This window comes from Lissotriton helveticus, chromosome 6, assembly GCF_964261635.1.
Source record: "Lissotriton helveticus chromosome 6, aLisHel1.1, whole genome shotgun sequence".
Lineage (NCBI taxonomy): Eukaryota > Metazoa > Chordata > Amphibia > Caudata > Salamandridae > Lissotriton > Lissotriton helveticus.
This window is the reverse complement of record NC_136067.1, coordinates 2,119,561,969-2,119,577,615: the sequence shown is the minus strand read 5'-3', so window position 1 is coordinate 2,119,577,615 and position 15,647 is coordinate 2,119,561,969. Positions and strand designations below refer to the sequence as shown.

Sequence of the window (15,647 nt, the reverse complement as noted above, 5' to 3'; positions counted from 1 at the left end):
AACAGAGATGCAAGACAACAGAGGCACTAGACAGCAGCGACACAAGACAACAGATTCAAGACAACAGATGCAAGACAACAGAAACGAAATACTACAGAGACGCAAGACAGCAGAGACATAAGACAACAGAGACGCAAGACAACAGAGACGCAGGACAACAGAGACTAAATACAACAGAGACGAAAGACAACAGAGACAAAAGACAACAGAGACAAAAGACAACAGAGACAAAAGACAACAGAGACGCTAGACAACAGAGATACAAGACAGAGACTCAAGAGAACAGAGACGCAAGTCAATAGTGACGCAAAACAACAGAGACGTAAGACGACAGAGACGTAAGAAAACAGAGATGCAAGATAACAGAGATGCAAGATAACAGAGACGCAAGATAACTGAGACACAAGACAACAGAGATGTAAGACAACAGAGATGCACCCCTCTGCTGTTTGGCGACTTTCGCCAGTGTTGGCTTTTGATGGAACACACTACATCTACGCAATCCCAACTTATTGTTTTCATACCTATTGGTGGTTCTCTTTGGCCAGTGTTAATATTCTTTGGAAGCCTTCTCTCATCCACAGTCTCTCCCCAACTACTCCTTCATGGTTGGAGTTTGGGTGAGCTCCCTCCCATCCACTCATCCTATGGTCCGGCGGGGCCGACTGCAGTTAAGTTATTATTCGCAGCTGGTTAGAAATGCAGATGTATTTTCCTTATATTGATGATCGAAATAAACACTTGCTATTTATTTTGATTTGGTCTAATCTGCCCTATTGCAAGGTGTAGCATGTAGGGTGGACTACAGCGACACGCCCTAACCCCCTTTACCATAACATATTACTCATTTAAAACCAATGTATTTTTTAGCCCACATCTGGTTTGGCCATTCTGGGCTGTAAACTGTGCTCCTAAGATGGCCGCCATTTAACGACTGAGTGACTGCTGTCATTTTACATTGCTTTCCTGCATAGGACCTTAAATGACAGCTACAGAGTAATGATCCAGGCTAATGTTAATGTTGGCGGGCCACCACAGTATTAGATACGGTAACATGTTCTTCCAATGATGTTGCCAGGTAAGACAGAGGGCCTCGCTCTCTTGTCAAGGTTCCTTGTACCTGCCCGCTGCCATGTGGGCACCTGGAAGGGCCCTCCATCAGTAAGGACTGGATTCTGTCTTCCTGAAGATGTAATCTATAGAATGAACCCAGACCCGGTCCCTCTTCTGGGAAGGGTCTAGTACCGACTGTTCCACCAAGGCTGGGATGGAAGCCCTGACGGGCAGAGAGAGCTGATGAGAGACACTCCCTGCAAGAGTTAGAGCACAGGAGCAGGCCCATGAGGAGGTTGAGGAGATGTTGTCATAATCTATCAAATTAGGTGGAAATATTTAGAAGCAGATGCATAACGTGTCCATCTGGGGTTAATCAATCAATCAATCAATCAATCAGAGTACTTGTAAAGCGCGCTACTTACCCGTGAGGGTCTCAAGGCGCTGAGGGGCAGGGTGGGGGGGCGCTACTGCTCGAAGAGCCAGTTCTTGAGGAGTCTTCTGAAGGCGAGTAGGTCTTGGGTTTTCCGTAGGTTAGGTTAGATTTTTAGCAGGCTGCAGTGCAGCCATCAACGGTACTGGGCTGCGCCACGCAGAGGAGACAGCAGCGCTGTGTTTATTAAATATCCTGCTGTCCTCACCTGCCTGGCGCCATGCAGAGTAGACAGCAGTGCAGTGCTGTGTTTCTTAAATATCCTGCTGTCCTCACCTGCCTGGCGCTCTCCAGGGCTGCCTGGCGCCATGCAGAGTAGACAGCAGCGCAGTGCTGTGTTTATTAAATATCCTGCTGTCCTCACCTGCCTGGCGCTCTCCAGGGCTGCCTGGCGCCATGCAGAGTAGACAGCAGCGCAGTGCTGTGTTTATTAAATATCCTGCTGTCCTCACCTGCCTGGCGCTCTCCAGGGCTGCCTGGCGCCATGCAGAGTAGACAGCAGCGCAGTGCTGTGTTTATTAAATATCCTGCTGTCCTCACCTGCCTGGCGCTCTCCAGGGCTGCCTGGTGCCATGCTCCACCTGCACATCATGGTGCCAAAGAGCGCCTTCTAGCTGGATTATTCCTTAAACTGTAAACATACAAATCCTCTGTCTAGACATATTCTGAAACATTTCACACATTGTGAGAGTTATTTATGGGATTTTGGCGTAAGGCAGCGCAGGAAGGCACCGTGCTGCGCAGCACGACGCCAAAGTAAATGGGCAGGAATGCATCGTATTTAAGCAATACGGAGCATGCCTGCCCTTGCTCCCTGCGCGGTTACCGTTTCAGGATGGAAAGAGGAGAAAAGATGGAGAAAAAAACATATTTCTCCTCGTAACGCTTCACCTTGGGAGGTGAACAAAGTAGACGCTTCCCCAGGTTTACATCCCTTAGTAAATCTGAGGCAGCGTCAAATTCGCTGGGTGTTGCACAGGAAATCCCACCACAACGCCCATGGAACGCCTCCCGGGCGCAGAGTAAGGAGCTGCAATCATTTGCGGTGTGTGCCTTACTCATGCTTTATGAGGCCACTGAAAGCCACGCAGAGTGGCTTCACGCGGCTTCATACATTGAAATGAGAGCTCTGCCTCACACATGGACCACTGTACGTGGTGCAAAAGTGACGCGGGCAATCATAAATAAGCCCCAGGATGTGTAAGGTACAGGCCAGGGCACAGGCGCTCTGTGGAATGTTTGGAGCAATAACACTGTCTCTCCTTCTTACAACCTGCTTTATATGTGTGATTGTACTGTAACACCCAAATGCCACGCAAGTCGCAAAGCGGTACGAAGCAGCTAAAAGTGCTATCTGTGTTCAAGAAAGGGCCCCTTTACACTGGAAACTACCTTTTGCACCGGAGTGTAAATAGCCTTAGAAGACTTTGCCCCATTTTACTCCACTTTGCACAGTGTAAAGTCCTTGTAAATTTGCCCCAGGTCTCTTCATTTAACTGCCACCTCTGAGGCACAGATGTATTTCTGTTAGATTCTAGAAGGTGGAAAAGGGAACAAACATTCTTTCTAATTTACAGCAGTTTTACATGTGTATTAAAGTGCCCTAGTTACTGTCTCTCCATCTGAACCTGTTTGAAAATCCTCTGTTTTCAGGTTACAGGAAAAGTACTCAACGCAGCTGGTTGATGGGCAGGTGATGAGGGAGGTGAAAAGTTCCATCACGGCACGTCACTCAAAAACAGGACAAGAGTGGGTTCATCTTTCACTGTAACCTGCTAAACTACGTTTACATCACTGTATGGAAATAAATGATACAGTGAGAGGTCTTCTTTCAATGTAAACTGCTAAACTACGATTACATCACTGTACTAAAGTAAATGTTAGAAGAGAGGGTTGTCTTTCCATTTTAACTGCTAAATTATGTTTACATTGCTGTGCTAAAGTACATGTAGAGCAACATTTCATCTTTCAGTGTACACTACTAAACTACGTTTACATCACTGTACTATAAGAAGTGTGGACCAGCGTTTCATCTTTCAGTGTCATCTTCAAAAACTACGTTTACATCAGTGTACTGCAGGACATGTGGAGCAGCGAGTCATCTCTCAGGGTAACCCTTGAGACTACCTTTACTTTGCTTTACTGAAGGAGATGTAGAGCAGTGAGTCATCCTTCAGGGTAACCCTTGAAACTATCTTTACGTCAGTGTACTACAGAACATGTAGAGCAGTGAGTCATCTCTCAGGGTAACCCTTGAAACTATCTTTACATCAGTGTACTGCAGGACATGTAGAGCAGTGACTCATCTCTCAGGGTAACCCTTGAAACTATCTTCCCATAAGTGTACTGCAGGACATGTAAACCAGTGAGTCATCTCTCAGGGTAACCCTTGAAACTATCTTTACTTTGCTGTACTGAAGGACATGTAAACCAGTGAGTCATCTCGAAGGGTAACTCTTGAAACTATATTTACATCAGTGTACTGCAGAACATGTAGAGCAGCGAGTCATCTCTCAGGGTAACCCTTGAGACTACCTTTACTTTGCTTTACTGAAGGACATTTAGAGCTGTGAGTCTTCTCTCAGGTAACCCTTGAAACTATCTTTAATTCAGTGTACTGCAGGACATGTAAACCAGTGAGTCATCTCTCAGGGTAACCCTTGAAACTACCTTCATGAGATGTAGAGCAGCGAGTCATTTCTCAGTGTAACCCTTGAAACTATCTTTACATTGCTGTACAGAAGGACATATAGAGCAGTGAGTCATCTCTCAGGTAACCCTGGAAACTACCTTTACAACAGTGTACTGAAGGACATGTAGAGCAGCGAGTCATCTCTCAGGGTAACCCTTGAGACTACCTTTACTTTGCTTTACTGAAGGAGATGTAGAGCAGTGAGTCATCCTTCAGGGTAACCCTTGAAACTATCTTTACGTCAGTGTACTACAGAACATGTAGAGCAGTGAGTCATCTCTCAGGGTAACCCTTGAAACTATGTTTACATCAGTGTACTGCAGGACATGTAGAGCAGTGACTCATCTCTCAGGGTAACCCTTGAAACTATCTTCCCATAAGTGTACTGCAGGACATGTAAACCAGTGAGTCATCTCTCAGGGTAACCCTTGAAACTATCTTTACTTTGCTGTACTGAAGGACATGTAAACCAGTGAGTCATCTCGAAGGGTAACTCTTGAAACTATATTTACATCAGTGTACTGCAGAACATGTAGAGCAGCGAGTCATCTCTCAGGGTAACCCTTGAGACTACCTTTACTTTGCTTTACTGAAGGACATTTAGAGCTGTGAGTCATCTCTCAGGTAACCCTTGAAACTATCTTTAATTCAGTGTACTGCAGGACATGTAAACCAGTGAGTCATCTCTCAGGGTAACCCTTGAAACTACCTTCATGAGATGTAGAGCAGCGAGTCATTTCTCAGTGTAACCCTTGAAACTATCTTTACATTGCTGTACAGAAGGACATATAGAGCAGTGAGTCATCTCTCAGGTAACCCTTGAAACTACCTTTACAACAGTGTACTGAAGGACATGTAGAGCAGTGAGTCATCTCTTAGGGTAACCCTTGAAACTGCCTTTACTTCGTTGCCAGTCTTAGGGCAGATCAGGGTCATGCTGCTGTGAGCTTATGGATTGTTATCAAAGGTTCTTATTTGCTGCACTAAATCATTTCTGTGAGAAACTTGAAAATGTAAATTTGGTTCAAATTATTTTGTAAATGAATAGGAAGTATACAAGTGATTAGCAGCAGTTAACTGTAAGTTCTAAATGTTTCAATAAACGTGCAATGATCATCGGCATTATGTTGTTTTAAGGGGTTGGGTCAAAAACATGAAAAATAGCTTGTAAATACATTTATTCAACTCCATTTATGTCACAAAACATATTATGTCATATTTTATAATAGCATGCTCTGCAAACATGTGCTATCACAGACGAGACCGATGGTGTAGCCGTAATTTTAGACGTATCGCTGAGCGTGACGTGGCCGAACACAGCATTGACATGCTGACAGCAGGACATGTTTCTCAACCATAGCCCACATGGGCTCCCCTTCCCTCTGCCTTCACTCATCTCCCCTTCTCTGTGTTCAAAATACCTACGAGGTGCTGAGTCAGCATAAGACATCCATCTCTACTGGTACTTCCACCCACAAAGCGCACTGATATCTGAACCAGGTGGTGAGGCGCTAAACCAAAAAGTGAATTGAAATAAATGAAGGGGAGCAATTTAAAGAGAATACAACCCCACATTGCTTAGGAAACAATGAAGGATGGAAGCCAAGAATACCAGCTTGCTTCTGCAAGGACCAATGTGTCCAACAAGTGACCACCAGAAACAAAATGCAGATTTTACTGTAGATTGTGTATCCTTACACCACACTTGTAAACTTTCCAAAGAATTATTGATCTCTGTATCTCCGAACAATGCAGGAAACATGCGACATGTAATGATTAATTTGAGAAGCTTGGATATCTCCATTGCCGTCTTCCATGGAAGCCATGACCACGTGCGGTGGATGGGTGTGAGGCGACCCGTCCGTCCCTCTCACTCTGAGGTGGACATCAGCTCCAGGCACATCACTCTTTGTTTGGTACCCTGAATCCAGCGTCTGTCCTGAGGCTCATTGAAAGACGCTCTCTGAAGCAGAGCTGAGATCCTCGGATCATGGTGTCTATTGTGGCGTTGGGTCATACCGCGGGGCCGGAGAGCTTCCTCACGCCACATAAAGGTATTGCCCAGTCCATGCATTTATGTTTTAAGGATAACGCAGGTCCCTTCAAAGCAAGTAAATTTGATATCTTCTCCTTCAAATGTAGAAATCATGTTTTTTTCCAAAGTTAGCTGATGTACGTTTAACTGAACTAGTCCTTTATCTGAGTCACCAACGTTAAAATCTGCAACAATGAAGAGAGAAGTGAAGAAAATTTAATATATAAAAAACCAGGAGCAGGTTTAAAAGAACTATAACTTACATTAAAGAACACAAAGCAACAATGACCAACACACTGAGCTGGATTTCAGGTGAACCCCCAGGGATGCAAGGGGCACATCGAAGGCACTGTGAGCCCTCAACCCAGGGCCAACACCTGATTCCAGACCTCTGGCTCATCAGATTGTTTGTCTTTGTAAAGCACACGCAGAGCTTTAGGCTACTCTCCTGCAAGAGATCTCACTGACAGTGATGCGCTTAACTGCGTAAATCTCCCAGATTTACCTCAGCCTCTGAGTGGTAATCCCAAACCAACAGCCTAGGATCTGCCAGCAGAAAAGAAACCCACAGTCATGGTACCTCAAGAGATCCACAGCTGCATTGAAATATGTGTGATTAATAATCAGCACTCAGAGGTACCTTTAACCACGGCTGACCCCTCCCCCCTCTGTGCTCAAGGACGGTCCTTAGGGCATGAGTACAAACAAGCAGGACCATCGGCCACTAGACCTGATGCCGCACCTGGCTGCAGGTACAAGAGGACCCTGAGCTGAGGCAGGGACTTCACCGCTGACCACACCAGCCGTGGAGGCGCACAGAGAACTTTCCTCATGTGTATGATGTTGAGTCCTTTCTCATTCAACAGAACACCAAGGCAGGAACATGAGAGTAGGAATCTCCACACGCCCGTCTGGCGTAAAGGTAGCACTGGGTCACAGCATCCTGTTGGTACATGCGAGAGTGTACAGTAGCATTGTAACTGTGAGTGGCCGGTGCCAAAGGTGCCCTCGCCACTCCACTGCATCGTAGGGACACTGAAGGATCACTAGATTGTAGGAGCACCAACCCACCATACTGCCCACACTTATAGCCTCATTGATCCACCCCACCGGTACATGCCCATGTTTATGCCCCACCACTCCATGCCCATTGCTGCACCATACCTGTCTATGTCCATGGCTGCACCCACATATCCTTGGCCATGAATATACCCCACCGCTCCATGCCCATGGATGTACATACCTCTCCATGCCCATGGATGTACATACCTCTCCATGCCCATGGATGTACATACCTCTCCATGTCCATGGATGTACATACCTCTCCATGCCCATGGATGTACATACCTCTCCATGCCCATGGATGTACATTCCTCTCCATGCCCATGGATGTACATTCCTCTCCATGCCCATGGATGTACATTCCTCTCCATGCCCATGGATGTACATACCTCTCCATGCCCATGGATGTACATACCTCTCCATGCCCATGGATGTACATTCCTCTCCATGTCCATGGATGTACATACCTCTCCATGCCCATGGATCTACATACCTCTCCATGCCCATGGATGTACATACCGCTCCATGCCCATGGATGTACATACCTCTCCATGCCCATGGATGTGCATACCTCTCCATGCCCATGGATGTACATACCTCTCCATGCCCATGGATGTGCATACCTCTCCATGCCCATGGATGTACATACCTCTCCATGCCCATGGATGTACATACCTCTCCATGCCCATGGATGTACATACCTCTCCATGCCCATGGATGTACATACCTCTCCATGCCCATGGATGTACATACCTCTCCATGCCCATGGATGTACATACCTCTCCATGCCCATGGATGTACATACCTCTCCATGCCCATGGATGTACATACCTCTCCATGCCCATGGATGTGCATACCTCTCCATGCCCATGGATGTACATACCTCTCCATGCCCATGGATGTACATACCTCTCCATGCCCATGGATGTACATACCTCTCCATGCCCATGGATGTACATTCCTCTCCATGTCCATGGATGTACATACCTGATGTACATACCTCTCCATGCCCATGGATGTACATACCTCTCCATGCCCATGGATGTACATACCTCTCCATGCCCATGGATGTACATACCTCTCCATGCCCATGGATGTGCATACCTCTCCATGCCCATAGATGTACATACCTCTCCATGCCCATGGATGTACATACCTCTCCATGTCCATGGATGTACATACCTCTCCATGCCCATGGATGTACATACCTCTCCATGCCCATGGATGTACATACCTCTCCATGCCCATGGATGTACATACCTCTCCATGTCCATGGATGTACATACCTCTCCATGCCCATGGATGTACATACCTCTCCATGCCCATGGATGTACATACCTCTCCATGTCCATGGTCAAAGCCCACCAGTGTCGATGACCCAGCTTCCAGGAGATGATGAAAGGTTTGACCATGGGGAGAATGAACATACAGTCACATAAAGCATGGCACTTGTGGATGGAAGGGTCACAGTGCCCTCTATGAACACACAAGACTCTCTCCCCCATCCCCCAGGAAAGTCTGACTTTCACTATACATGTGCAGTCAACAGCACACCGATGACTATAACTTACACACCTACTTCGAATGCGACAACCTCCGTGAGGTAGTCTTTGAACAGATAACATGTGAGTTTTCTGCACACATCCTGCAAGGAGATGGCACCACATGTGCAGCAGAGCACAGGGCCTCCCTCTGAACTCTCAGGGGTCCCTCCTTGCTCCAGGTAGAGATGGCTCCTTTATGTCCTGTTAGTCTATGTAAACACCACTGTTCCTGTGGGCTTTGTCTATCATCTGTGTGTTTAACTAGTCACACTGCTGTCTGCACGGTCATCTCGCACTGTTAATGTCTCACCCTGGTTCTGGGTTTATAACAGACGCAATGTATATTTTCACTCGTAGAAAGACCCTTTCTCCGCTCAGCACCACACATGATGAGAGGTGCTGTTCAGGGAGGGAGGGGTGCTGGCTTTACAGGGATTGGAAACTATCATCTGGATTTGGACCAAGAGGACAGAAGGACCCCAGAGAGGGCGAGGAGTGTAACCCCAAAACATGCACACTGAAGCGTTCAATATGAATGTCAGATGACCAGTGGACATCTATCCCCGCCAAGCCCCTGCGGCCTTCTGCCAAGACACCACCCAGGAATTATGGCATGAAAGAGGCTGTGGGGAGGCTGATTCTCATGGTGAAAAACCCACCTTTTACCGTCGGTTGGTAGAGACAGAAGCTGTGCATGGTATTGTAAGTGTGCCTGTGATTGTTGTTCATCATTGAGAGCAGCCTGTCTTCAGTGGCAGGGTCCCTTTTGAAGCGACACCACCTGTAGGTGAGGCGTCATTCTGGGTTCTTCCTTGTGATCTCTGAATCTCAAGAGTCTGGGCTGACGAGGGCCTGTGCCCACCTAGAGCTGCATCTGTTCCTGGGTCTGGCATACAAGTGTGGGAAGCATCTTGTCCATGACACATGTAAAAGAACATACTTGAGCGATCCAAAGGAAAGATGAACCCACCTGGTCTGGTCAGAGCTCTACTTTAGTCAGCGACCCCATCTTCACTACGCCAGCCGCACTGAACTTATTGCCGCACAGTCTGAGGGGAGAGGAATAGATGTATTTAGTAAACAAACCAGTTTTAAAATCTAATGTCGTCCTCTCACACACCTGGAGGCACCGGATAATTTTGGACATTGAGACAGACAAAGGACTGCCCAGCCGCCGCGTGCATATGATTTACCCAAGGTGAAGCGGATGTGAGGAGGGAAACATACATCAAGGGCCCTGCGCAGCTGAATGACAAAGCATCACTCCTGGGAGAGGACACCACGGGACTCACAAAGTGCTTAATTTGAGCCAGTGTTTGCAGGTGGACCCCACCAGCACACAATTGTGGGACCCAGCACTTGTTGTTCCTCATCAGACTTTATCCCAGAACAAAAAAGAGAAAAACACACAAGGAAAGAAGGAGGAAGAGAAAAGTGGAAACATTGACAAAAGGAGAAATGAGGAACCTGCAAGAGTGAGATCAAGGGACAGGAAGATTGGGGCGGTGGAGTAAAGAGGCCTGGGCTGGAATCAAGAATGAGATAAAGGGTCAGGAAGCTTGAGGTGGTGAACTAAAGAGGCCTGGGGTGGAATCAAGAATGAGATAAAGGGCAGGAATCTTGGGGCGGTGGACTCAAGAGGCCTAGGGTGGAATCAAGAGTGAGATAAAGGAACAGTAAGCTTGGGGCGGTGGACTAAGAGGCCTAGGGTGGAATCAAGAGTGAGATAAAGGGACAGTAAACTTGGGGCGGTGGATGGAAGAGGCCTGGGCTGGAATCAAGAGTGAGATAAAGGGGCAGGAAGCTTGGGGTGGTGGACTAAGAGGCCTGGGATGGAATCAAGAGTGAGATAAAGGGACAGTAAACTTGGGGTGGGGGACTAAAGAGGCCTGGGCTGGAATCACGAGTGGGATAAAGGGGCAGGAAGCTTGGGGTGGGGGACTAAAGAGGCCTGGCCTGGAATCAAGAGTGAGATAAAGGGCAGGAAGCTAGGGGTGGTGGACTAAAGAGGCCTGGGATGGAATCAAGAGTGAGATAAAGGGGCAGGAAGCTTGGGGTGGTGGACTAAAGAGGCCTGGGCTGGAATCAAGAGTGAGATAAAGGGGCAGGAAGCTTGGGGTGGTGAACTAAAGAGGCCTGGGCTGGAATCAAGAGTGAGATAAAGGGGCAGGAAGCTTGGGGCGGTGGACTAAGAGGCCTGGGATGGAATCAAGAGTGAGATAAAGGGGCAGGAAGCTTGGGGCGGTGGACTAAAGAGGCCTGGGCTGGAATCAAAAGTGAGATAAAGGGCAGGAAGCTTGAGGTGGTGGACTAAAGAGGCCTGGGCTGGAATCAAGAGTGAGATAAAGGGGCAGGAAGCTTGGGGCGGTGGACTAAAGAGGCCTGGGCTGGAATCAAGAGTGAGATAAAGGGGCAGGAAGCTTGAGGTGGTGGACTAAAGAGGCCTGGGATGGAATCAAAAGTGAGATAAAGGGGAAGTCGATTGGGGTGGTGGACTAAGAGGCCTGGGCTGGAATCAAGAGTGAGATAAAGGGGCAGGAAGCTTGGGGTGGTGGACTAAAGAGGCCTGGGATGGAATCAAGAGTGAGATAAAGGGGCAGGAAGCTTGGGGTGGTGGACTAAAGAGGCCTGGGATGGAATCAAGAGTGAGATATAGGGGCAGGAAGCTTGGGGCGGTGAACTAAAGAGGCCTGGGATGGAATCAAGAGTGAGATAAAGGGGCAGGAAGATTGGGGCGGTGGACTAAAGAGGCCTGGGCTGGAATCAAGAGTGAGATAAAGGGGCAGGAAGCTTGAGGTGGTGGACTAAAGAGGCCTGGGATGGAATCAAAAGTGAGATAAAGGGGAAGTCGATTGGGGTGGTGGACTAAGAGGCCTGGGCTGGAATCAAGAGTGAGATAAAGGGGCAGGAAGCTTGGGGTGGTGGACTAAAGAGGCCTGGGATGGAATCAAGAGTGAGATAAAGGGGCAGGAAGCTTGGGGTGGTGGACTAAAGAGGCCTGGGATGGAATCAAGAGTGAGATATAGGGGCAGGAAGCTTGGGGCGGTGAACTAAAGAGGCCTGGGATGGAATCAAGAGTGAGATAAAGGGGCAGGAAGATTGGGGTGGTGGACTAAAGAGGCCTGGCCTGGAATCAAGAGTGAGATAAAGGGCAGGAAGCTAGGGGTGGTGGACTAAAGAGGCCTGGGATGGAATCAAGAGTGAGATAAAGGGGCAGGAAGCTTGGGGTGGTGGACTAAAGAGGCCTGGGCTGGAATCAAGAGTGAGATAAAGGGGCAGGAAGCTTGGGGTGGTGAACTAAAGAGGCCTGGGCTGGAATCAAGAGTGAGATAAAGGGGCAGGAAGCTTGGGGCGGTGGACTAAGAGGCCTGGGATGGAATCAAGAGTGAGATAAAGGGGCAGGAAGCTTGGGGCGGTGGACTAAAGAGGCCTGGGCTGGAATCAAAAGTGAGATAAAGGGCAGGAAGCTTGAGGTGGTGGACTAAAGAGGCCTGGGCTGGAATCAAGAGTGAGATAAAGGGGCAGGAAGCTTGGGGCGGTGGACTAAAGAGGCCTGGGCTGGAATCAAGAGTGAGATAAAGGGGCAGGAAGCTTGAGGTGGTGGACTAAAGAGGCCTGGGATGGAATCAAAAGTGAGATAAAGGGGAAGTCGATTGGGGTGGTGGACTAAGAGGCCTGGGCTGGAATCAAGAGTGAGATAAAGGGGCAGGAAGCTTGGGGTGGTGGACTAAAGAGGCCTGGGATGGAATCAAGAGTGAGATAAAGGGGCAGGAAGCTTGGGGTGGTGGACTAAAGAGGCCTGGGATGGAATCAAGAGTGAGATAAAGGGGCAGGAAGCTTGGGGCGGTGAACTAAAGAGGCCTGGGATGGAATCAAGAGTGAGATAAAGGGGCAGGAAGATTGGGGTGGTGGACTAAGAGGCCTAGGCTGGAATCAAGAGTGAGATAAAGGGGCAGGAAGCTTGGGGTGGTGGACTAAGAGGCCTGGGATGGAATCAAGAGTGAGATAAAGGGACAGTAAACTTGGGGTGGGGGACTAAAGAGGCCTGGGCTGGAATCACGAGTGGGATAAAGGGGCAGGAAGCTTGGGGTGGGGGACTAAAGAGGCCTGGCCTGGAATCAAGAGTGAGATAAAGGGCAGGAAGCTAGGGGTGGTGGACTAAAGAGGCCTGGGATGGAATCAAGAGTGAGATAAAGGGGCAGGAAGCTTGGGGCGGTGGACTAAAGAGGCCTGGGATGGAATCAAGAGTGAGATAAAGGGGCAGGAAGCTTGGGGTGGTGAACTAAAGAGGCCTGGGATGGAATCAAGAGTGAGATAAAGGGGCAGGAAGCTTGGGGCGGTGGACGAAAGAGGCCTGGGCTGGAATCAAGAGTGAGATAAAGGGGCAGGAAGCTTTGGATGGTGGACTAAAGAGGCCTGGGCTGCAATCAAGAGTGAGATAAAGGGGCAGGAAGCTTGGGGTGGTGGATGGAAGAGGCCTGGGATGGAATCAAGAGTGAGATAAAGGGGCAGGAAGCTTGGGGTGGTGGACTCAAGAGGCCTGGGATGGAATCAAGAGTGAGATAAAGGGGCAGGAAGCTTGGGGCGGTGAACTAAAGAGGCCTGGGCTGGAATCAAGAGTGAGATAAAGGGGCAGGAAGCTTGGGGTGGTGGACTAAAGAGGCCTGGGCTGGAATCAAGAGTGAGATAAAGGGGCAGGAAGCTTGGGGTGGTGGACTAAGAGGCCTAGGGTGGAATCTAGAGTGAGATAAAGGGGCAGGAAGCTTGGGGCGGTGGATGGAAGAGGCCTGGGCCGGAATCAAGAGTGAGATAAAGGGGCAGGAAGCTTGGGGTGGTGGACTAAAGAGGCCTGGGATGAAATCAAGAGTGAGATAAAGGGGCAGGAAGCTTGGGGTGGTGGACTAAAGAGGCCTGGGATGGAATCAAGAGTGAGATAAAGGGGCAGGAAGCTTGGGGTGGTGAACTAAAGAGGCCTGGGCTGGAATCAAGAGTGAGATAAAGGGGAAGTCGCTTGGGGTGGTGGACTAAGAGGCCTAGGGTGGAATCAAGAGTGAGATAAAGGGGCAGGAAGCTTGAGGTGGTGGACTAAAGAGGCCTGGGATGGAATCAAGAGTGAGATAAAGGGACAGTAAGCTTGGGGTGGTGGACTAAAGAGGCCTGGGTTGGAATCAAGAGTGAGATAAAGGGGCAGGAAGCTTGAGGTGGTGGACTAAGAGGCCTAGGGTGGAATCAAGAGAGAGATAAAGGGGCAGGAAGCTTGGGGCGGTGGATGGAAGAGGCCTGGGATGGAATCAAGAGTGAGATAAAGGGGCAGGAAGCTTGGGGTGGTAAACTAAAGAGGCCTGGGCTTGAATCAAGAGTGAGATAAAGGGGCAGGAAGCTTGGGGTGGTGAACTAAAGAGGCCTGGGCTGGAATCAAGAGTGAGATAAAGGGACAGTAAGCTTGGGGCGGTGGACTAAGAGGCCTAGGGGGAATCAAGAGTGAGATAAAGGGGCAGGAAGCTTGGGGTGGTGAATGGAAGAGGCCTGGGCCAGAATCAAGAGTGAGATAAAGGGGCAGGAAGCTTGGGGTGGTGGACTAAAGAGGCCTGGGCTGGAATCAAAAGTGAGATAAAGGGCAGGAAGCTTGAGGCGGTGGATGGAAGAGGCCTGGGCCGGAATCAAGAGTTAGATAAAGGGGCAGGAAGCTTGAGGCGGTGGACTAAGAGGCCTGGGCTGGAATCAAGAGTGAGATAAAGGGGCAGGAAGCTTGGGGTGGTGAATGGAAGAGGCCTGGGCTGGAATCAAAAGTGAGATAAAGGGACAGTAAGCTTGGGGCGGTGGATGGAAGAGGCCTGGGCTGGAATCAAAAGTGAGATAAAGGGCAGGAAGCTTGAGGCGGTGGATGGAAGAGGCCTGGGCCGGAATCAAGAGTTAGATAAAGGGGCAGGAAGCTTGAGGCGGTGGATGGAAGAGGCCTGGGCCGGAATCAAGAGTGAGATAAAGGGGCAGGAAGCTTGGGGTGGTGGACTAAAGAGGCCTGGGATGGAATCAAGAGTGAGATAAAGGGCAGGAAGCTTGGGGTGGTGGACTAAAGAGGCCTGGGATGGAATCAAGAGTGAGATAAAGGGGCAGGAAGCTTGGGGCGGTGGATGGAAGAGGCCTGGGCTGCAATCAAGAGTGAGATAAAGGGGCAGGAAGCTTGGGGTGGTGGACTCAAGAGGCCTGGCTGCAATCAAGAGTGAGATAAAGGGGCAGGAAGCTTGGGGCGGTGGATGGAAGAGGCCTGGGCTGGAATCAAGAGTGAGATAAAGGGACAGTAAGCTTGGGGCGGTGGATGGAAGAGGCCTGGGCTGGAATCAAGAGTGAGATAAAGGGGCAGGAAGCTTGGGGTGGTGGACTAAAGAGGCCTGGGCTGGAATCAAGAGTGAGATAAAGGGGCAGGAAGCTTGAGGTGGTGGACTAAAGAGGCCTGGGCTGGAATCAAGAGTGAGATAAAGGGGCAGGAAGCTTGGGGTGGTGGACTAAAGATGCCTGGGCTGGAATCAAGAGTGAGATAAAGGGGCAGGAAGCTTGGGGTGGTGGACCAAAGAGGCCTGGGATGGAATCAAGAGTGAGATAAAGGGGCAGGAAGCTTGGGGTGGTGAACTAAAGAGGCCTGGGATGGAATCAAGAGTGAGATAAAGGGACAGTAAGCTTGGGGTGGTGAACTAAAGAGGCCTGGGCTGGAATCAAGAGTGAGATAAAGGGGCAGGAAGCTTGGGGTGGTGGACTCAAGAGGCCTGGGCTGGAATCAAGAGTGAGATAAAGGGGCAGGAAGCTTGGGGCGGTGGACGGAAGAGGCCTGGG

At 49.3% G+C, this 15,647-nt stretch overlaps 2 protein-coding genes across 8 annotated transcripts in view; one reads left to right on the top strand and one right to left on the bottom strand.

Annotated features, from left to right (window-relative positions):
* Positions 1 to 3,266, top strand: part of LOC144764094 (NACHT, LRR and PYD domains-containing protein 3-like) — a 96,142-nt gene extending 92,876 nt beyond the window's left edge. The window contains exon 7 of the mRNA XM_078650259.1: positions 3,140 to 3,266. The gene's annotated coding sequence lies outside the window, so the exon portion shown is untranslated. The remainder of the gene's footprint in view (positions 1 to 3,139) is intronic.
* Positions 3,267 to 5,341: 2,075 nt separating this feature from the next.
* LOC144764093 (NACHT, LRR and PYD domains-containing protein 12-like) overlaps positions 5,342 to 15,647 on the bottom strand; it is a 324,393-nt gene continuing 314,087 nt past the window's right edge. For 5 of the 7 annotated variants that reach the window (XM_078650252.1, XM_078650253.1, XM_078650258.1 and 2 more), the window contains 2 exons: positions 9,790 to 9,868; positions 5,342 to 6,398 (listed from right to left, as the gene is read on the bottom strand). In XM_078650252.1, the coding sequence (XP_078506378.1) occupies positions 9,799 to 9,868 (70 nt within the window). In that variant the 3' untranslated portion in view covers positions 5,342 to 6,398; positions 9,790 to 9,798. The remainder of the gene's footprint in view (positions 6,399 to 9,789; positions 9,869 to 15,647) is intronic. The other 2 variants (XM_078650255.1, XM_078650254.1) reach the window with 2 other exon arrangements.